A 24,145-nucleotide genomic window follows, 5' to 3' on the forward strand; every position below is an offset into this window, starting at 1 on the left:
TGTCACCACCATTTGCTGTCACTACCCCAGCACCATCTTTCTGTAGAGATGATTAAGTGTCTCCTGCCCTGAAGCTTACAGGACAAGGGCCCCGGGATATAAGAATCCTGAAGGAGAAGGGGCCCATCATACCTCCTTGGGCCACTGATAAGTGTATCAGTTCACCACAGATCTTTTATAGCCTCAGTCCTCTTCAAGGCAAAGGGGGGAAAACAAACAAACAGAAAAGGTTTCACATTTATGCTTCAATCACCTCCTTGATCTCTAACAGAGCGACCTAAATAGATAGGAAGAGGAGATGATCACAGTTCAAGAGTGCAGCTTTTATAGACCATGGCACATATAAATACTCCACAATCCTAGAATCTTCTGCAAGTGACAGTAAGCAAGCTATATGATCAGACAAGAATTATTCTAGCGCTCCTTATTTAATGGTGCCTTTCTGTTATATCATGCAATGCCAGCATGGACTGCAGTTCAAATGGATCATTCTTCCTCACTTATGCACTGAAGCATATTTTCACCAAATTAAATATTATACAGTTCAAGAAAAATATGTCACAGGAAAAGGGACATCCTTAAGTCATCCCCAGTTTGCCTTCAGACTGGCATAGTTCCTAAATTTAGATCATGCCCTTTTGGGGTCTAACCTCCAGTGGACTCGTGAGAGGCAACCTTTCCATAATATCCATTCTAGGGTCCACTAAGAGCACAAGACATCAACACACCTTCTCTAAAAATTAAAAAGGAAACAAAAATAGTCTTGGAGCTTTCTAAACTGATTTCAAAGAGTCTTCAGCTGAGTAGCTTCAAAATGACAGTTCTGCTTTAGTGTCCCAGCTTAGCTTGTTAAGTCTATGAGCATAACACTGAAAATGGCACATCTGAGGTAATAAAGCAAATAGCTGCAGACATGAAATTTGGAGTTCTACCCTAACAATAAACAGAAAAAGAAAGCAAAACAAAAAAATCAAAGAATGCAAGCAGCTAATAAGATTGTAGCTTTGTTTATTTAAATATTCTTCTCGAAATGTCATTCAGCTTTATCACACTCCTTGAATAAGACAATGCAGCCAAAGTTACAAGTTTCAGAAGACTACACTCTTGAAGGTCTTCAAATTAGAACATGAAACCATTAGCATATCTGTCAACAGGTCTTCTTCACCAAAATACTAACTGTATGCATCAAGGAGCTTGATTTATGAAGTTTAATAAACATCCCATTGTCCTTACATTATTTTTATTAGTGATTAGTTTCAATACTACATATGCTCATCACACAATGTTTGCATATTATCATAAAAAATATAATTTGTAAAAGCACGTATGTGTATACATATTTGAAAAATGTTTCAGAAAAATCCTTATAAATATGCTATAGGACCTAAGTAAGCACAGTAAGACCCAACGGCTATATTTAATACACCACATTTCAATAAACTCTAGCAAGTACAAAGGTCTCACGTGTCCAATGTATTTGGTCTGAACAATGACACACAAATCATTCTTGATTCGTGAGAAACACTGATCTTACAAACCAAATACACTGGACTTAACTTCAAATAACAAACTTAATAAACCATTAAAGACATAATAACTTGCTTTTGCTTTAAAAGTTCTTATGTCACACAGTCTTTCCTAGTCATTTCAATTTGTCCACTAAGCCCCCTTCCTCTCTTTTCAAGCCAACATGAGGCTCATTATTTCTCACTCTTTATGCATACGTGTCTAACAGAGTAACACATTGCAACCTAACACGTGTGACCTCCCTATTTCCACGGCTCCAGATCTGCCTCTTGGATACAACCGCAGCACCTTATAAACAAGGTCTTCATTTGTGCTCCCTCTTCTGGCTTTATAAGCATACAGCACAACTACAGCAGAGTGACACGGAGACCACGCGAACACAGTCACCACAGTGCTGTTTGTGGTACCCTCTTCCCAAAAAACCAACACAGAGCCATCAGAAACGCACTCCCAACCTGCACGTCACTGCTTGCTGCAGTGGAACACATTATAGAAATAACCAAGATCAGTATTCATGAGAGCGATTTATCTTATTTCACTGCTCAACTCAAAAGACCAAGTACTCCACTTCCAAGGACAGCACAAAAATAGCTTCCAGCTAATTTTTCAAGCCCATCCTAATGTTAACTTTTAGCTCTGGAAAGCCACCACATGTAACAGAACAAACAGCGCAGCATCTTCCATAACAGAAAGGAAAGAAACAGCAACATTAAAGGCTCATATTTGGATATGTCTGGTATAAGAGGCCTTTAATTTCAAGCTTGGACTATATTTTAATCTCTTTTATATTTATTTTCATAATAAAAACAAGACCCTAGTATATTTATCTGTATAAACTCTGGCATCAAAGAACAAGAGAAAAAGAGGGGGTGGGGAACAACTGCACAGCACCTTACTTTTCCAGCTTAATGCTATATTGCAGTGTAGGTCTATTTTGAGAAAACCACACTTTCCAGTAGTGCAGTCTCCTTAAGTCACGTTGGTCAAAGCTGTCAAAATGTATGTTCTCTGGCGTCTTGCTGGATTTGGAGCACTTTTATCTGGCTTTGTTTTACAAAAAAAAATGGAAATTTGTGACTATCCTCCAATAAAAGTATTTGGGGAAATGTTAAGTCTGGGTGGGAAAAGAGCAAGTAAAATCACCTTATGGTTTTCTCTATAACACATGGGATTCATGCTACAAAGTGTGACTAAACAGATGCAGAAGCTGAGGAAGGGAAGGCAGAACATAATGTAAGAATCTTTGTCCATGAGAATGACTTGGGAATTCTTAACAGAATGAGGCAGCACTGCAGAGTAGTTGCAGAAGCTGCTGGCTAGTGGGAGCCCTAAGCTCCACCTCTGCTATGCATGACTGTGGTTGAACGTGAGAGAATAGAAGTCACGGCTAAACTGAGGAAAAGTGGATGGAAACCAAGGGCTCTCCTTCCTAGGCAGATGCCTTAGGTAATTACAACTATTTAACAGTCAGACATTGTATTTTTCACAGCTCCATTGTCATTCTCGCATTCACAACTAAATTCTTTTTCCCTGGAATATCTTAATGCCTGGCAGTCAGGAGTGACTGATGTTGGCTCAGACCTTCAGAGGAGATATGAAATGCATAAACTCCAAAGGAGGGCAGAAATTCTGCAACACCACTCTGCCCAAAAATACTTTCTGCTGGCTACTGCCAAATGGTTTCCCAGACATGCTCATCAGGAACATCTGGTATCCCACATTAGCCAACATGAACTGGTCTGGAACACTCAATCTCAGGAATGTGGTGTAAATTCTCATACTTAAAGATGAGGGGTTTGTGATAACAAAGTTACTTGACTCTTTTGAAGCTTAAGAAGTCACTAAAATTTTAGAAGACATCACATGGCAAATGGGCTCTAGAGTTCACCTACACGCTTGCCTCATCGCCTATCAAACCTTACTTGGCATACAGCTATTCTAGTTTCTGGAGAGATTTGTTCAAAAGCAAACAATTCTGCACGGTCTGTAGACAGCTCCAGAAATGGTGCTTATGAACTCATACAGAAGGCAAGTCAATATACATGAAACTAGCTAACAGCAGCTCACCTTTACTTACCGAACAGCAAACGTAGGGACACTCCAGAGTAGGTAGCTTACCTTTTGCCCTCTGAGGTTTTTTTTATTTATTCTGCAGGTCTTGCAGATAAATGAGTATTTAAAGTACAGGAAAAAAAAATCCCAGAGAAATCTAAACTTAAGTCACTGTAATATAACTTACCGAAACACACTTATTAGCCAACCAACAACATATATTCCAAAGTCTCAGCACTTTATTTACTGGTTTACCCACTCTGTGTGGAAAAATGATGAAATTCCATTTTGGATTTGCCAACATATTCAGGCTGCTACAGTCTGTAAAACTTCTTAAATTACAGTTTATATTAAGAATTAAGCATTATGCCTTGCAGCTGTAGAAGATGGATGAGAAGACACTTTACCCAGTGAAGCATACGAAAGCTGCAAGGCTTATGTTTTCTTTATGGTAGTAATATGTTACACCCCCAAAGAGAATAAAACACTTGCAAAAACACAAGTGCTTTAAAGATTTTCCCCATGACGCTTCATCCACTCATTCATACTACAGCAAAATATAGCTAAAATCTGTGGCAAACTGACCTTTCAACCTTTCTGCTTAATTTCATCAGGTAGAAGTTAAATTACATACCACAAAAATGTATATTCTAATACATTTTATGCTAGATCAGACTACAAAGTTCCAGAAGGATGTTACTTTTGATGGTATCTAAGGCTTGCAAAGAGCACAACTACTGAGCAAGAGTTCATTTATTCTTGTTGGATAAACTGTTCTATAAAAGTTCTCCCTCTTCAGTCCTTCAGTCTGTTTTATTTTTTGGTTTTTTTAATGAAAAAAAGATTGAAAAAAATCAAATCCCCAATTTACCTCACCTGAAAATTAAGTTTTGTATATCTCTATGATAAAGTCCCCTTCTTTTCATCAGTTCCCAAATATAATTTACCAGTACATGGAAGTTTGTCCTCTCCTCCATTTTTTTTTTTAAAAAAAAACAGTATCTAAAATTAAGCACTATATTCCAGATGAGAGTGGATTATCTCACTGGATCTTATAATATATTCCTCACTACAATGGAAACAAAACAGTTGTAAAAAAATACTGCCAAGTCTGTTCCTTACCTTGTGGACAAACACTCTGATTTTCAGAAGCTGCCATTGAATGCTGCCAGTTTTTTCCACAAGTAACACAGAAAAATAGAAGGTTGTTTTACACAAGTGGTTAAGAAGTTATAACCCAGCAACATGCATGAAAAGTTCCCTCCAAATTACTAACAAACATGTCACACTAAATATTTTTAGCAAAAGCATTCCCCTAGATGTTCTGACCTGTTTAAGATAAAATCAGAAGGGGGGAAAAAAAGAAGAGTAAGAAAGTGAAAAATAAAACTGCTATCAGCAATGCTCATGCAGTTCCCATCCAAGGGGACAGACTCTCATCTAAATCCAGAAGCAAGCTAAGCCAACTGAGCAAGCTGAGCTGACTGCAGGTGATCCACTCTTCCATCACCACCAAGTGCCACTGCAATCAATCAGAATCACTATAGAGACAGAGGAAATCAGATAGTTTTAAAGCCAAAAGGTAAAAATTGTATTTTTAAGTTTAGTGTTCATAGGTATATCTTGAACTATGCACATGAAAAGCATGTTTTAAGACAATGCACATGGAAATAGGGTGTCCTTTTGAAAACTCTTAAATAAGGCCCAATACCTAACTGGTATAATGTAACGCCAAAGGTAGCCTTAAAGTTTAAAACAAGCTGATGATTTGCACCTTCATTTGGAAGTCAGCATTCATTAGCTCATGGAAAGAACAGTGTGTCTGGTTGTCTAAGAGGAAAATAAAATAGAAAAAACTGTCTTTGTCTCCTCCCCCCCATAATCAGGACATCAAAACAAATACATAACATCTAGGTAATCAGAACTAGTGGCTTCGTTGGAATGACAATTCTCTCCCACGTTTTACTAGGTGACAGATTAATTCTGTGATCTGACCTTTACATCAAGTCCAGGCAAAGCCAGTGCCTGATGATTACAGAGGTTAAGTTTTCCATACACTTGACCATCATCCTTATCACTGTCTGAGTATCTGTGTTTCCTGTATGTGTTGATAAATGTAAAAAAAATACAAGTCACCACACACTAAGCTGTAAACATGCCTTCCTATAGATGAAGTTATTTAAGTCCAGCTTGAGAATGGAAAGACATGGTCTTCGCCTCTCAAATGACTTTTACATTTATGTAGCAAAGACTCTCAATACATATTTTATAGGACCTGTACAGTAAGCTGGGTGTGCATACATAGTTGCGTTTACACATCCCTATACCCTCAAACATGCAACTCCTTTGTCATTATTAACAGAGGTTATTCAACAAATTATTCAAAACAGTTGCTGGACTAAGCTTGCCAGTTTGGAGAGCAGATCATGTCATCTGGAAATGTAATGCAAATTTTACATCCCAGCTGAAGAGCCTGCCAAGCCTGGGAACTGTCACATTCAGAAGCACTCCATCAGCACAGGGAAGAAGACCTAAAAATGTATAGCAGGCTTCCTTCCCTCTGCCAACCTGACAGCAGTAGCTACTGCAGCACTGCACTGAAGGTGCTTCATTAATTCTACTCAGGGTACACGAGGCCAGTTGTGGTTGACTAAACAAAGGAAACCAGCATCTGGGACAGGCAGGACTTACCAGTTGAAAACAGATCAACAGTTAAGCCTGCAAAGAAAGTTTTGGCTGTGATTCAAGTTACACTGTTATTTACTTAGTGAATAGGCACTGTACACAAAATTCAGCCTATGCAGTGTGCATACAGTTTCGTTGGAAGGAAAGAAAGCCCACCACATTTTTTTTTAACAGCTGTATAATTCAATTCGCAAAGTAAAAAATGAGCAAGTGAAGAGGGGATAAAATGACCATATGTATTTGGGGGGAAAAAAGAAGCCATGCTGTCCTTACTTACCAAATTTTTGCAAATATCACCCAAAAACAAGAGTAAAGTTTCCTTATCATTTCACATAACATTGCACAAACTTTAGGTCTTTCTGTCACTTAAGACTAAAGACAGAACCAAGAGCGAATTTGCCATCTAATGTTCAAAATTGCTTTCCCCTGAACTTAACTATAAAGGAAAGTACAAGCCACCTATTCCTCCTGAACACCTTTAAAAGCCAGAGTATTAAACTAATTAATACCAAAAAATCCAGTGCAAGGTGTCTTTTTGTGGTCAGAGCACCCACACGCACGCACCCCTGCCAATACTACCAAGCGATCATAACTTATGAGTCAGCATTACATATTCATCACGAATAAGGGGAATCTAGAACAAGAAAGCTCCTTGAGTGGAAAACTAATTTGGGGGGGAGGGAATAGGGAAAGGAAATAAAGCAGCAAACTGTACAACGGAAATTAAGAGGCAAACTGTTTTTCTACTTACCACCACGCTTAGAGATGGAAAAATGAGTATTTTGAGTACTGTTGAATACTGGATAGAACAAATGTCAGTTGCTATCATTACAGCTTGGTAAACACATGTTGATCCAGTAATATTTTATGCAGCTAAAATCAATTTCAGCCATTCTGAGATAATACCCAGTAGGACAGGTACTCTGTCCTCTAATTAGAAAGCTGCTTATTGCAGCACTGAACCATGAACCACTTGAAAAATATCAAACTAATCTTGTCCTACGAAAGAAACATTTTAAACATATAATCTGAAAACAGAAATTCTGGTTTTGAGAAGGAGCACGTAACATGAGAAAACAAGATGAACTCTGACATTAATGGCTAATGAACACAAATTAAAGGGCAACACTTCCACAAGCATGCACTTGTCTATTCATTTCAAGACCACGGAACACTATGAGGTCAAGACGAACTTTACAAAGCAAAAAGCAAATCAACATTCCGCCATTAAATAAATAAGAAGTACTTTTGTTGAGATGAAGGATTAAGTTTGCATTAACATCAAGAGTGAAGGTTCCTCTCTTACTCTTTAGGTAGCAGGCTACTCTTAAACCTATTGAACAGTCACCACAACATGTAGCACACCCAGGCACCACGGGCAGCATCCAGTAGAGCAAGTATTAAATAGTTTGCAGGGGCACAGAATCTGTCAGATTTCCACAGTCTTTTCCACTGCTTTTTTGGAATATCTCATTTCAGCAAAGCCCATCAGAGTTGGACCAATTGAAAAAAAGAAAAAAAAAATGTTTTCTGGATTGGGGGTGGGGTGGTGTTTAAGCTACAATAAAACACAAGCATGTTCCCCATTCACTATAGATTTTATAGACAAGTCATCTGCACAGGAGGCGGGCTGTAAAGAAAGTTACAGGGCTCACCATTCATCAAGCGCTACGGATGAGCTTCAACCTGAGAAAATCCAGCTTCCTGATCACAGTGTCTCTTAAGCAGTAGGTAAGACAGGAAGACAGAGACCACCTTGTTACTTCAACTGTCGAGCTACCTCAAGCTCAGCCACCAGAAACTCTTTGAAGAAAGAAATAGTTTCAAGAACAAACTTAAGAACTTAAAAAAAGAAAATACTTGTTCCTGTTGCAATGATGAATTGATAGTTTCTTCAAATAGCAGTCACGCAGATTACAGCACATGTAGCCAATCCATTCAACCATCCTTATGAAGCAAATAAACTCCTACCCAGGCAACAACGCAAGTTCATCTTCACATAAAAATCTGCCAGTCTTGAACAATTACTTCATGTCATTTATGGTAAATAAGCCCTCGTTCAGTACAACATTCATTACCTTTCTTTCTCCAATATCTTCTACCTTCCCACCTCTACTGCCTCTCCCCTGTTACACACTTTAGCCCATATTCACCCTGTTTTCAATACAGAATAGTCATGTACAGATCATTACTCATGCACAGTCCTTCCCTGTCCCTATTCACTGAATGCCCTAGCAGAGGAGAGTGTACCCCTTGTAAACACGACAGGTAACGTACAATACATAATGCAAAGTAAAAATCTAGGCAGAGCACCAACATCAAAGAGAATTGTCTGCCTCTATCCCTGGAAAAAAAATTTTCTTCAAAGATAAAAATTAACTTTTTAACATCATCTGAAGTTTTCAACAAGTGAAAAATAAAAATCAAGAAAAGCAGATGCCTTTAAATTACAATTTTCATATGATCCATAACAATGTTAGGGAAAAAAAAGTGCATATGAAGTTTGATCATATCTACCTGAACACAAACTATATTTTGACTTGATTAGTCACATCACACAGTCAAAACAAGCGACACTTGTCTCTTCTGTGCTAAAGTTGTACAACCTGTTATGCATTGGAATATTAAACAAACAGCCCACTTCTTTCTAGAGGAGGCAAGGCTAACTTAAAGGTTGTGCTATAGTAACTTGTCATTTTTTTACAGGATGAAGGTCTAACGTCACAAGCAAGTTAAAATTTGAACTTCAGCACTACTTCTGTGCAACTGTCTTATGGCTCCTGTTACAGATGCTTCAAGAAAATCAGGCTTGTGATGGTCTCATTTAGAGCAAGCCAAAATCAGTGCTGTTCTTCGGGCATACAGGTAAATAGGAAGCATCCTGACTCTTCTAATCTTCTTAGTTACGGACTATTTTCAGTTTTCTTCTCCAATTCTCTACTGCTCTAATTTAGTTAAATATAGAGCACAAGTAAAAGTCATGCAGCTCAGACTTAAAACATCCCTAGGTTGTTCTACATGGCTGGTGCAACTGTTAGTGCTTCTGCAAGCATATGCTGCCATGGAATAATGGGCATTTTGCTCTATTGACATGAGTACTGCCAAATCTAGAGTAATATAATCATAAATTCAAGATTAAAACCAAACAAACTGCAAAATTAATAAGCACATTAAGCAAACCTTATGGGCTGCATAATGCTGGAAAAAAATAGTTTATATAAATGTGTAACCAGTTACATGAGAAAGGTTTTATTGTTCAGATGAACTGTCACCCTAAATCATGCAAAAACCTCTAAAAAATCTTCATCCTAAAAAAGGTACAATCAGTACTACAAAAATTTACAAATACTGATTTTATATTTTCTTCCTAAATGAGGTTATTTTCAATAATTATGTCTTCTCTCTTGCACCCCCAAAACTCAACAAAAAAGTACATATTCATAAATAAACGCTAAAGAACACAGAACATGTCCTTTACCTTTTTGACCCTAAATGTAAATCACTAACTAGTTTTCATCAAGCCACACTTATCTATAGATACAAAGAGGATGTATCATTTTTTAAAAAAAGAAGTCATAAATACATTCCAATATGCCAAGGCTCTTTCTCTTAAATTTTCAAAAGTTTCAGGCAGGAAAAAAGTACGCTCTATCAAGAACTAGAAGATAATAAAAGGATTTGTATTCAACACTTGACTTGACCATACAAATATTCTTTCTTTGCCTTCACCGCATTCTTTTTATTCTCTGTCTCAATGTCCTTTTTACCAATGGTTCTCACAGTCTCACAAGATATCCAAACTGTTCTCCAGAATCAAACTCTCATAGCTAAAACCAATACCCAGCAATGCCCCTCAAAATTAAAAAAGCTTGCATTCAGTACTCCCTGACAATGTTTTTATAATAATAGAATTTTTTGAAAAAGAAAAGAAAATGTTTCATCTAAAGCTACAAAGTCTTAAAACAGTTGTGAAAATACCCAAGTAAATTAGCAACTGTTTTCCTTACCATCAAAGGAAGTTATTTTTGTCCAAGCAATAAATCTCACAAGGGGCTTTGCTTACAAGATACCAATCTGCATTTTATCACATCCTTCTCCTGTTTTTAAGTCACCAGTTAAAATTATTTAACAGAACGCAGCCTTGCATTACCCACCACCACGGTCATGCTACTTCTTCTGCATGTTTTTACACATTCAAAATTTTCTTCTTTAAGTTCAGCTTTGTTGGTTATTAAAAGTAATGCAAATAAATGTCTGGATTTGCAGCCAATAACCAATCTATTAAAGGGAGTTTCTAAAGACTCCACGCTAAAGGAATACTAGTAGAGACTTCTACACCATCAGGTCCTGATTTAGGTCAGAGAGGCTTTTGAATCCTGGAGTACTTCACATTCCTATCTCCAATGTGCTTTCACACATTTAGATTTTAAGCAGTGCTGTTTTCACCAGGATTTGAATATGCAATTAATTCCTGAAATTCATACTATTGGCATGTTTATTTGATTCATTTCCAGTCAATGGAATAATTATCAGGAACAGAGTCTCACAGATTCTTTTTAAAGTCTTCAAACATACCTTCAATAAATGCACGACCTTTTGAATTCCTGAATTTTGTCGAAGTACTTCAGAAAACTTTAACCAGTTACTCAGGATTATCAAAAGCAGCTTTAAGTACAATTTGCTGTTATCACAAGTCCTATTCAAGGCATATCCCTACAACACCTAAACACTGCTACTTATCAGCATCAAAAGTTTCCATCCTGTGCTATATCCAAATAGGTTATGTGCAGAGTCATGAAAACGAGCAATTCCTATACCTGGACAGTCTTGTCTGGTTTAATAGAACTACTTGTGTATGACAGAGTGTGCAGGACTGGAAACTAAAATTACTTTTCACTTCTTCACATTTGATTTTTTGCTTTATTTGCCTTCAACAGTTACACATCCTTCCCAGATGACGGTTCTTTTTATAGGAGATGGTAGCTCCTACGTGACTTTACTCAATTCTTCATCACATCAGTCAAATACTAAGTTATGATACACTGTCATAATTACTTGAAGATGCTGTGAAAAGCATTAAAATACCCCTTCTCTTCCACATTACCAGCAGAGCTGAGAGCATGTATTATCTGCTCATTATTTCAGGTCACAGTTTGTATTTTCTACAAACAGCTTGGTGCACTTCCATAATGACCTAGAATGCTGTAAAATATGGAAGCATACCCTCATTTTGTATTAATATTATGGTAAAGTATTTTTTTCAGTTTAACTGAAATTTACTACATTAATCTGTCAGATTGAAAACATAAGCAGACTTCTCAAAAAAAAATAACAACAAAAAACCAAACAAAAAACCAAACCAACAACCACAAACAAAACACTCCAAAGACACAAAAGCTATAAAACACCTCAGGCTCTTCCTGGTACCAGCGAATACAGAGGAAAGAAAAAACATCCTTCTCTATATATCTTCTCAATCCATATGAGCACATTAATAGATTGACTTAAATGCATACATACAAGAATCTTGGTGCAGATTGCGATTATAAAAGTAACTATCCCAAGATACTCGATTCAGCCATCACCAAGGATTTGATATCTCAGACTGAAGCTCCCCAAAAAACCCAAAAGAATGGAAGACCAATGTTTCTAGAAATGAAAGTACTACATTGAACCTGCACATGCTTTGATTGTTCTTAGAGCATTCATTCTAGAAGTTCTCATTCCATATTCTTCAGTACTTACCAGGAAAGGGGAAAATGAAAGCACTACTTGTGCAGTTTCTTTTCCCTTTTTTTCACTTTCTCAAAAATTTTCAGAGACAAAGTTAGTTCTGGTTACATCTTTTAAGCACTGTATCACTAGGCAAACATTATTTAGAGAACATATATATTTAGCATAGTTGCATCATCATTCACTGGCCACTTGACAAGTTTAGAACAGTTCATAATACAAGCAGTGATTTTAATAAATCTCTAAATGGCTGAAGTTGTTATGACATACAACTTTACTAACATCACAGATGTTAAAACACTTATGTTTGAGTGTCAGCAAATAAAACAAATAAAAAAATATAAGGTAAACCTCTTATATTAATGTGAATAGATAAATAATTCACTAAATGCAATGCTATTCTCAAAGAAAAAAGGCAAAATGAATTCATGGTTATTTGAATTATCATACAAGATAATAAAATCCTTTCTAGAATTAAATTACTTCCTTTTGAGCATCAAAAAAAAGATAATCATAGGCTTTCTTACTGAAACAGTCTTTTGTAAATACTGAAAATCACTTACAAGCTATGATATTGTCACTTCAAAGAGTACTCAAAAATTGCTCTGAAAATTGTATGTGAAATAGTATCAGTAACTTACATACATTTTAATCATATCTCCTTTGAGGTGGCTTTTTAAATATCAGAGCAAACCAAAAATATAACAATGAAAATCACAGGTAAAGAAAGATGCTGTTCTTATATATATCTTTTCTTTAGTTTATGTATCCCAAATTCTCCTCAAATTCCTTAAAAAAAAAAAAATTAGAAACAACATCCAATTAATCTCAGAACCCTAAAACATGGAAAACATTCATCTGCTTGGATGTATAAAAATAAATAAACTGTGAAGCCAAGTAACCTCGTTCCCTGTAAAAAACAGCCTGGCATTCAGAATCTACAAGCATAGCTTCTATTTTTTTAGATTTTTAAGACAGATCTGGGAGGGGACCATTCACACTATTTTGGCAGGACATCTAAAGACAGTATCTGAAGAACAGGACCAAGCATGAGGCTACAAAGGCTGAAAAGTGAGACAAAAAAATGTAACACACTGAGATTTGGAGTCTGTTTAGACTTGTTTCACTTTTATAAGCAATAAGGACGCAAAAGTCTAAGCACTGGTGCAGGTACCAAGACAATCTACCAGATTAGAGACACCCAGCTATGGAAAGATAAGCACAAAGGATGAGAACATGAAATTTATCCACCCCAGTGACAAAGGACTTCACAAGATTTTCTTCTAGTGAGAAACCTAGCTTCAGGTTTAGCATAATCACAGGGAAGAAAGACCATATTTGAGTGCTCTCTGAAAAGAGGAGCTTGCAGGCTTACAGGATTGTTTTGTTGCTGTTGTTTTAAAGCTGATTCCAAGGGGTACAGCAGGGATATTGCTATTCACAGTCAGTTTTTCATGGAATAAACTTCAACTCAACAATAATGGATGGCAGTGCAAAACTTGAGCAGAGAAATAAAGATCCAGGTATGATGAATTTACCTACGGCATAGGGTAAATTAGCGTTGCTGGTAAGGACGGGTCCAAGTCCTCTTGTTTGTCATACAGGGCTAACCACTGATTATACTTTCAACAGCCACAATGAGATAGACAGTGCACGTGCCTACTTTCTTTCCTTACACTCTACTTTTGGGAGGCTTCCTAAATGGCATGCATGAGCTCCAAACATCTCCCACAAAGCTAACTGTGTGACAGCGACGTCCAACCCACCTCTACCAGTATTGCCACACCTTACACACCAATGGCCACTGCTGCGGGTAAACTTGTTATTTTCTATCTAGTGTTATGTGGCAGAGCTACAAACAGTAGCACTGGCACGGGAACTATGCCTCTCAACTCTGGAGGGTCACTCAGTCACGTTCAGGTGTTATCCAGACAAACATCTTTACATATGCAAGTTTTATATCCTGCTGTGAAAGCTCTGAAATAGAACTAATCTCTACAAACATCCCAAGAATTGTCATTTTAACATTTTCTAACTGAAAATATATTCTATGAGTACAGGCTTAAACTTCTACTATATCCCATTCACTACTCTGACGTATTGTTTCATAGTTAATCTGTCCAGTACTGACTAGAAACTTGACACTACTCCTGTTACTCAGATTTATTTAGATCTGAAATGCTCCATTTCATATTCGGCACAGCAGCACCAATCATTCCTCCGCTCCTAATGCCTATACTCAAGAACCACCGCTCCATACTTGTGCTCATTCTACTCCCTCCACAGGCAGCTGCTAAAAGCAATTAAGAGAGAATACCAGGCAAGACAGACTTCTGATCCAATCTAATCTGGCAATTTTTATGTGCACCTTATCTATCCTACTAATCCGCTCTCCCAAATTACAGACACTGCCACACATACATGCTCATGCATCCCACACTACAGAAATAGTCATTTACCTTGTACAGCTCCACATCGGAGCACTGATCCATTAAGCAAGGCTTGTCAATCATTTTCTACACTTGGAAATTCATTACAAGAAAACAGTTTGGGTTTGTTTTTTTCCCCTCCAGGAATGACGCCACAAGATTTATACTAGAACAAGGAAAGGAAAAGAGTACCAAAGATCACATCTGTCATAAGACCAGTTTGGTGTTTTCTTCCATTTCTGCACATGTCCCTTTTCCATAATATGCCCATATTGCGCCTTCACCCAGCAATTCTGGATTACTGTTGAAGCAGTTGCATAAGTGAGAGCCTCTGAAAGACCCTACACACACAGATAATTAAAACTTAATAATGCTTTAAGTATGATATGTAAAATTTTATACCTAGTAGCCACCTGATTCTAAAAGTTTATAGCTCATCTTAAGATTATTCTAGAAAAAAAGTCTTACACATTAACTGATCAAGGCAAAATCTAAATTCTCACATCTATTAAAATCATACTGTGACTAGAGGAATTACCCTTCCCAGGAGCCATGCATAACAGCTTTTCTGTGCCACTGTCTGCAGAATACAACTATAATAGCTCACTTGCAACCTCACATGAGATTCAAATGCACAGCAAAATAAAACTGAAAGTCATAAAGAAGTTCAGTACAGCCCAGTTCATGCAACCTTCTGTAGGTAGTCCACCTGCAAGATCACACTCCGAGTTAAATACTGTTTACCATCTCACTTCTTTCTTTCAGAAAGCAAAGAAAGCTCCAGCATTTTCAAGCAAACTAGTTTTTCCACCTAAACGCACAGAGGGATTAAAGACGGGGTTTATACTGGAACTTATCTGCTCCATATAGCTCTTATAAAATTGGAACAGATACCCAGCTGTTACCTAGGAAACAGCAAGTAAAGTCCTGTGTAAACTATTAGGTTGTTTAACAACCAGAAAATTAAAAACGAAAAGAGTAGCATAGTACAGAAATTATTTACTGCAATTTACAAGACAAATTTGATCTCAGAGTACTTCATATCCTCAAATCAAGTGAACCCAAATACAAGCTTTGAAACTTGAGATTTCATTTCAGAAGGAACTTTCAGGTTCTTCTGAAGTAACACTGTGATCTATGTTTGCTTAAATACAGATCTCAGCATTGGCAACAGCTGTGTCTTCAAGAGTGCAAAAAGCTACAGATTTTGTACACGAGAAAGACTGAACACTACCTGACTTAATAACATTTCCACACAGCATATCCCTTTCTCTCCCTTTGATTCTAACTCAAGTGTGACAAATACAAGGAGTGAAGATCTGGGAGCTTTTCTAAAACACTATTTCCAGGTAACAAATAGAAGAGGCCAAGCAATTAAGTTACCTGGAAATAAGTATCATACTACATGACCTGCTCTTTATGCAAGAGTGTTTTCCCCCTCCTCAAAGTTCCCACCGTAGCTACTGCTGCTGCAAGCCTAGCCCTATCAGTCTGTAAAACGATCCAAGGAAAGCCGAGCAGGCCACTAATGTTGTAGCCGTCACATCGTGTAAAATTGCTGTGAGCAGGATGAGACAATGATGTGCTTGAATGATAGCAGCTGTTCTGCGCTGGCATCGCCACAAGCAGAGCTGTAATCACAGCCAGGTGCAACGGTGGGAATTTGGGGGGATAAAGGCTACGCCTGCACCTGTGGCACTCAGTAACTTTCAGCCGGGCAATATTTGTTTTTAAAGACCATCTGTCATTTTGACAACCCCGTACCTGAGCAGCGCTGGAGCAAGCTACCCTTCGCATTTCTTTCACAAGGCCTTTCTCCCTCTTGTAGAGCAACCAATTCCGGCCTCATATGCACAGACAGAGAAGGATACAGTAACTATGGTGTAGGAACCACCAAATCATAAGAATTCGAAACACTCCTAGTTACTGTGATCAAAGCTAAATCCTTTAGGAAGATTATCTGCACCCGAACCCTAAAAAAAAAAAATAAAAAATCCTGCGACTCGATTACTTGTATTGCATCTTTGAGATAAGGCGCGATTCCCCCCTTGACTGAGCAGGGCCACCTTCAGCGACATTTAGCTACCCGGGGAACATTCCAACTGGGGGTGTCGTGCCCCCCGCTCCATCCACGCAGCTTCGGGCCTGGCGAACCGGCTGCCAACGCAACAGTCTGGGGGCAGAGACCGCAACTCCGGGGCCGTTAAAAGGAAGGTGTATTCGGAAAGCGAAGAAAACGGAAAGAAATAAAAAGGTTACGCTAATCGAGCGCCCGTTTAGACGGCGAGAAGTCCATGCCTCACAGGCAAAAGGGATGAGGGACGCCGACCCGCTCGCACCCCGGCACCCACCGTGGGAACCGGCGGCGATCCCCCCCTCCTCTAACAACGCGGCTCCCACGGCAGCCGGGAGAGCAGGGAGAGCCCCTTCCCCGCTCCCTCCCGAGCGGGGGCGGCTCCCCGCACCCCACCGCTCCCGTCCCGGCTCCCGCTTCGGCGTTTCCAGCATCCCCAGCGTTCCCAAGGAGGGCACGGCGCTCGCCCAGCCGGGGCGGCGGGACGCGGTCCCTTAGGGAGGGAGGGAGCGACCCCGGGACCTCCGCCTGGCTTTCCCGGGGAAGTTGAGGGCGGCAGCCCCCCCCGCCCAGCCCAGCCCAGCCCGACACCTTACCCGGAGAGCTTCCCAAGCTTCACAAAGCTAAACACGTCCATCCATGCGGCCGGCCAGCTCCGCCCGTCGCGCTCGCTCGCTCAGTCCCGCAGCGGCGGAGGCAGCGGCAGCTCCATCGCGGGAGGAGGACGCGTCCGGTGGCGGCGACACAGCCCTCGCAGCGGCGGGAGGCGGCGGAGGCTGCTACCCCCCTCCGGCGGGGAGCGGGGCGTGCAGCAGCATCTCTCCGGAGCGGCGCAGCCCTCCCCCCGCCGCCTCCCCCGCCCCGCTCGCCGCCCGCTCTGCCCCCTCCCCGGGGCAACCGCGGGGCCGGGGAGCGGGAGGGGGCGAGGCTCCTCGCGGTGCCCCCGGAGGAGGGAGGCGGGAGAGGGGCGAGCTGAGCAAGGTGGAGGCTGGAGCAGGGGGAGTTTCTCCGCTCGCCGGCGACGTTTCCCTATTTCTCTAGGGGAGCGGGGGCGCCCGGGCGAGCGCCACCCGCTGGATGCAGCCCGAGGAGGCGCCGCGGGGCCGGGGCGGAGGAGAAGGGGCTGGGGGCTCGGGGGAAGCCTCTCTCGGCACGGCTCTGCTGACCCCGGGGCGGCGGGGGGGGGGGGGGGGACACGCATCCCGGGCCTCGCAAGGAGGCTGCAGCTCGGAGTCCTCCTCCCAAAGCAAAAACCGGGGAGCGCGTAGAGCTCCCCTCCCTCTCAGCCATCTCCCCTTAGCGACCTCGCTGCTCGGTGCTTCCTTCCAGGGTGGGGAAGGGCCTGTTTGCCTTCAGCCCTCGCCCTGGTGGGATCTCAAATCTGCTGCCTGGACCCTTGTCTCCAACCTGTGACCTCTCTACCTTTAACATAAAAGAGACTTGGAGGAACGGAGCCTTGCTGATTGTGACAAGAACGTGGCAGCGCTGGTTTGTGGCAACGTAGTTAAACCCAAACACTTTTCATATCACGTCTTGTGGAAACAAAGTACATAGAAATGTCCCCCCACAAGGATATTGGGAGCAAAACGCCTTTGTGGTTTTGCCCTGCATCAGGGAGGCTTCTAAAGATACACTGGAGTTACGCTGTCCGTGAGCTTCCAGTGAAAGAACAGGACAGAAAGGCAGGTGAAATTCACATTCATCTTCGCACAAGCTCTGCAGTGCAATACAATGATTCTCAGCATGGGAAAGAGTTTTCTCCACCTTGGTGGTTTTATTTGTGTCTCTGTTCACTGAATAGATTGATACGCTCTTTGCTTCCTGCTTTTACAAAGCTCCGGTCTCTTCTGCAGGCTTGCACCTGCACTCTCCCACCAAGCAAGAACTCCAGAAATGACAGTAGAGCCCAACCTGTAGACTCCAGCAGCCAGGTGAAAACAATGCTCTTCTTTTTAATACTAAAACTTGTATTGATAAGAGAACAAAAAGAACGGGCAGTACGAACGCACACTGTGAACTGGATTTCAAACTATTCTTTAAAACAATGACAACAAAGAATGATTGATCATCTATTTACTCTGGGAAAACATTGAACCACCAGCTAAAAAACATTTGCTGGCCTGCCGTGGAGGTTAACAGTTTGGGCATATTCTGAAATGAAGTATTTTATGCTCGTGCATTAAAATATTTGTGTGATACTTACATGTAAGTATATTTACTTATTGTTGTATCAGATTTTTTAAAACTGTACCACCCTCGATTGATTGATAAAAGTTACAAAGATAACACAGTTTCAGCTGGTTAGAAACTGATTTATTTATAAAACAGTCATTATTTATGTATAAGCTGAGGAGATAGGCCAAGATCCTACAAAGCTAACTGAAGCCGATGGAATGATATACCATGTATAAAATTAAGCACATACATAGGTTCTGTATCAAACAAAGCTCTTGTCTTGAGCACTTCATGCTCCAGTACTCAACACATAAAGGTGCCTTAAAGCATAGTGGTGAGAGCCACAGAAGAAGTTCTAAGGGATCAGTAAAATTTCTGTGGTTTCAGGGTCTTTCAGTGTAAAAGCAAGTATGATCCTAGGATATGTTGACTAGGTTATTTCCAGTAGAGATATATAGAAAAGCAGAAAGCATAGATCTGATCAGAAATGCCATACTCAGCTTATTCAAAAAGTACGTTTGAGATAAATGAGAGCAGGTGCAGGAGGATGCTAAAAGAGTGTTACAGGTAATGAAGAGTCAGTCTTACAAGAGAAGACTGGAGGAGCTTTGCTTAGCAAAACAAAGAGTAAGAGGCAAAAAAAAAGATTATTGTTTATAAATATATGGCAAAGTATGGTACACATGGGGTGCATACCCAAAATGATAGGGCTTTTTGGAAAGTCATTAATATTTGAAACAAAGCTGAAATGTTCTTCTCTTTCTTTGGCATTCCAAACAGATGGATGAGTATTGCTATTTTTATAGCCACTTTTATATTTTTGTTTTCCTAGGCAGAAGCTATTGGAACAGTACAAATTTTCCTGAATGGCTATAGAGATACTGTTGGAATAGCTGACTTCCTAGAGGTCCATTAATAGCATTATATCACAGAAGTCTTTCACACAGATGTGCAGACATGAGCAGTGAACCTGGACAAGTGTACTTCTGCCAGCTGTGCTTAATACTCGTAGTTTTTGGGGGTCCTGCTGTGTGAGAATCGCACACGGGAGAGGACTACTTCAGTTTATCATTCTCTGGGTTGTGGTGTCACAGCAACTGCATATAAAACTATGTCAGAAGCATAGGAGAATGTTTAAATTTGCCTACCCAAAGAAGCAAGGTGGTGGATGCTGTTCTAGTTCAAGAGTAAATGATGATATATACAGTTTGGATTGGCTTTGGAGCCATCATCGTTACCTTGAAATCATATTTTGGTATTATATCTTCATTTGCAGGACCATCAACTAGACAATGTCATGACTGAACTCTTGCACATACCTTTAAAGCTTTTGGTTACTACAGTGGGCTTCTTTTCACCAGCTAGAGATCCAGCCTCGGCTAGTCATGCCCTGCTACTGTGGTGGACCTATTACTCAAAACCATCTCCTTCTAGAAAAAAAATGATATTAATTGCCTTTTGAAGATGCTTGGTTTTCTCTATCAGCTCCAATGAGAGGAAGCCTAGATACGTCCTTTTGACTAGAGGACTGTCTTCTAGATGTCTAAAGTTAGGTGAAATAAAATCCATCTGAAGGTGACAAAGGTACATGTAAAAGCTGAATGAGAACAGACAGCCAAAGACAGAAAAACAACATGTATTTAGTATCTCAGTAACAAACAATGATTGAACATGAAGTTCCTAATCTTAAAGCGGGAATCTGACATCAGTTCCTAGCTGAATTCTTAGCTGCTTTTTTTTAGAAGACCATAGTAAATATCACTTTTTGAGGATTCTTTGTTGCTGTGTACTGTTACCTTCTTAATACTTTTGCCCAAAGTAGTCCCATTGGGACACTTTGTTCTAATGTTTTGTGTAATCATGGATATCCTAGTATATGCTATGAGGCAGCAAAAGCCTTAATTTCATAGAGTATGGCAGTGTCATATCCATTTATAGAGAAGGGGGTGTTTGCCTCATTTTATAACACTCCTTGTTCTAAAGGGAATGGCAGACATATGTAATGCGCATAGAAATGTTATGCCATCTTAATTTTAAAACCAATTAAGTCACTGTAAAGACCTTATTTGTGAATATAGTAACAGTTTTGTTCCTAGGAAAACTGCAATAAGGATACAATGTAAATATCTTTATGAATTACATGAGAAAAACATTTAGTTTTATTCCTGGGGTTTATCCTTTTTCCATTTTTTCTTCTGAGGCACTGAATGTTCACTGGAAGAATATGCTTTGGGCTTTCCTGGATACCATACAGAGCAAACTTTCATCCCTGCAGCTGGACCAATAATATCTGGATTATTACTTACAAGATGAGTAAAATTTGTTCCTAAATAATTTAAATCAAGGCAGGTAGAATCCTACACAAAAGTCATAATATGAAATCCCTGGAAATGGCTGAGGTCCAGTTTTCATTTTAATACATCATGAGGTCTTACAAATTTTCTTCTCATATAAGTTAAAAATCCATCTCTTTAGTGTTTTTTAAGGATAGTCAAGTGAGGGTTTTAATGATACGGAATCGTTAAAAAAATACCTAAAAATGCTTTATCTCACCTTCAAAACTGTTTTCAATTCATCAAGTTGGAATGTTTTTTTCCCCCTTGAGATAACAGCTGAAGTTTCCATGATTTTTCTGCAACGTTACTCATATCGAAATGGCAAGTTTAAAGGAATGTGATAATAAAATCCATTGAGTAATCCATTGAGTTAATACATAGCTGGTCATGTGAATTTTCAAAAAGAGATGTTTTGTTGTTGTGATCTGGTATTTACTGAATGTTATTTCTAAAGATATGTGTTGCTTATGACTATGTCAGGTAATAGGTTCTGTAGTACTGTAGTCTACTTGTATTTTAAACTGTCACATTCTTTTTTCACACTTGAAGCTTCAAAACACACATTTTTTAGAATCCGTTTCTTTATCTTGGTGTTTACCATCCCTGTACAAGTCCATATAAAACCATTGTAACCAATTTTATTTTTGTCTACATTTAAGAGCATTATCAAAAAATCCCTCTGCATACCTTGAATCTATATACCCAGCTTCTACATGTCATTTTTGGCACCTTTACCAAACAGAGTTTCACCGGGCATATTTTTTTTACTGACCCATGCTCACCACTAAGCACTTACTGTCTTCAGCTTTGCTGTATGATTTAGTGTAGTAGACATGACATGTCACATACAAATGCCTATTTAAATCGCAGCTGGTTGAAAATTTAAATAGCAGATAAGATTTTCTCTTCTGCCTGTTAAGAATAAAATACATCTGGAAGTCTAAATGATATTGAATCGCATGGACCAAAATAAGCAAGGATATTACAACTAGTGCTACAGTTCTGCTGAAGCCAGGCAAACATAGTCAAATCTACACGAGCGGGTTGGTTAAAAAGACAGTTAGCAAAAACTACTGATCTCTATTATGAACTGAAAAGTCTTGCAGCATATTGAACCTGATATTAAAAAAAAAGGTTTTCATATGTTATAATACACAGATGATATCAAGATAAGGAACAGGACCTTAGGCAACATAAAGATAGTAACATTTTCTGCTTCAGTGAATAAGACAATATTAACGCATTAGTTATTTTAAAATAAACTGGTCTTATAAAAAATATTCACTTTTCTATAATAGATAGGTATGAAATATTCAAAGCAGAATATAGAAAGAGAATTATCTGCAGTAGCACTTTTACTTAAAAAAAGCGCCCGTTCAAGAATATATTTAAGATATGTTTATAAGATCAGCCCTGGTTTTGGCATTACTTAGTCTAAAATATGACTAGAAACAACCGCAAAGTTAGTCATGTGTTTAAGTGTGGTTTGAATAAATACAATTTCATGGATCATAAGAAAATACATGAAGATGAATCAGAAGAAAAGCAATGTGAAATGTTAATGCACGAGTAAGTGTGCTTAAAATATATTCATAATAAAGGGAAAATTGAGGAAAAAGTAAAACCTCATTCATGCTTTCTCAAGGCAAATCTGAATTCCACCATCATTTTTTTCATACTTTAACCAAAGTAGGCTGCAAACTGAAAATTTCATGGCAACTTCAGAGAAAACGAGCATTTTAAAATGAGGAAAATATTAAAAAAAAAGGCTACCACTAAGGTCTTCCCAGTATTATATACTATGCTGCTCGGTTGGGATTAAAGTGATCAAATACGTGTTGAAGTTAAAAAATCAGAGGCATATTTTATTTTGTATTAAGACATCATTGAAAGAAGAAAAGGACAAGATGGTTATATTAGAAACATGAGGTGGAGCCTTTATTATTTTTTGCTGTCTGAAGTTTAAAATCTTCAGAAATATTTTAAAATTATTATTATTTGCTAGTACCAGAATATGATTTCAGTCACAGCTTATTAATTTGCCAGCTTGTCTGTCTATGAATGTGAAGTATTTGGTTTGTTTTCCTTTTCTAGGACATCACCATGAAACTCAAGAAATATTGCTAGCTTTTTTTCTGTGTGGATTTTCCTGGGGAAATATCTGCAACCATCTGAGCTGAGGGAGGGAAAAGCAATTTCATGAGAGCAAAATAACTTATACTTGGAGGAGAAAAAAAGAAAAAGCAAATTTTCACAATGAATAGAAACTTCACGGGCGCAGCAATTGTATCTAGGTGCCAAAACTTAGTTTTCTCAGTCCATATTTAGGCACATGCAGATAGGTGGCCTACCTGTCAGTAATACTAAATATTCACAAATTAAAAGAAATTGCTAGTTACTTCTAAAAACCAAGAAGCTTATATGAAATTGTCTAGTTATCTGAAGAACCAAACTTCGGCATATAGTTTTGAATTTTCAGCCTACATTTTTGAAGATCATACACACCATATTTCATCCCCTAAATTGTGTTCTTTTGATCTTAATTGCAGGTTTAATAAATGTAGACCCATGAATTTATATGTGAGGTCTCAGGCTGTGGGTAATTTCTTTTAGCTTAGGCAGGGTATAGCGTACTGCAGCTGCTGTTCTTCACCACAGCACCAACAGAGCTGCCAGTCTGTGTAGAGCAGGGTTGGTTCTCAGTGTAACTGTGTGTATTCAAGGTGTGTACAGACAGGTGTATCATGTGGCTTGCATTAAGAATGCTGTTTCATCCAGGTAGGAGAGAAGACAGCAAATCTATCCGCAGAATAAAATACAGTAAAGTAGTTACTTGTGCAGCGTACTGAATAACAAGGAGTTTTGCATGCTCAAGGCAATTCTGTTTATTTAAGTGACCGCTAGTGAGAATCATTGGGGATTTTGATTTTGTTCAGGCTCTGTAGTGCTTCTAGAACAGAAGCTAAGTCCCTAATGTGGCTTAACAATAAATACTGGAGAAGAATTATCATGGCAATCTGGTATATGGAAAGATCAGCAGGAGCTGCACAGCTGAAAGGGATGATAACATGTCATGAAGTTTGCAGAATTTTCAAAGGAAATTTTTATAAATTTTATAAATGCCCTATAGTTGA

General features: G+C 39.1%; 1 protein-coding gene across 3 annotated transcripts in view; it reads right to left on the reverse strand.

Moving 5' to 3' along the window:
- FRMPD4 (FERM and PDZ domain containing 4) overlaps positions 1-24,145 on the reverse strand; it is a 351,431-nt gene that overhangs the window by 291,808 nt on the left and 35,478 nt on the right. Inside the window, exon 1 of one of the 3 annotated variants that reach the window (XM_069874557.1) lies at positions 17,097-17,239. The exons of the other annotated variants lie outside the window; for them this stretch is intronic. Coding sequence (XP_069730658.1) covers positions 17,097-17,137 — 41 coding nt within the window. The 5' untranslated portion in view covers positions 17,138-17,239. Of the gene's footprint in view, positions 1-17,096; positions 17,240-24,145 lie in introns of those variants that run through there. 3 annotated transcript variants of the gene reach the window in all.

This window comes from Phaenicophaeus curvirostris, chromosome 1 (genome assembly GCF_032191515.1).
Source record: "Phaenicophaeus curvirostris isolate KB17595 chromosome 1, BPBGC_Pcur_1.0, whole genome shotgun sequence".
NCBI lineage: Eukaryota > Metazoa > Chordata > Aves > Cuculiformes > Cuculidae > Phaenicophaeus > Phaenicophaeus curvirostris.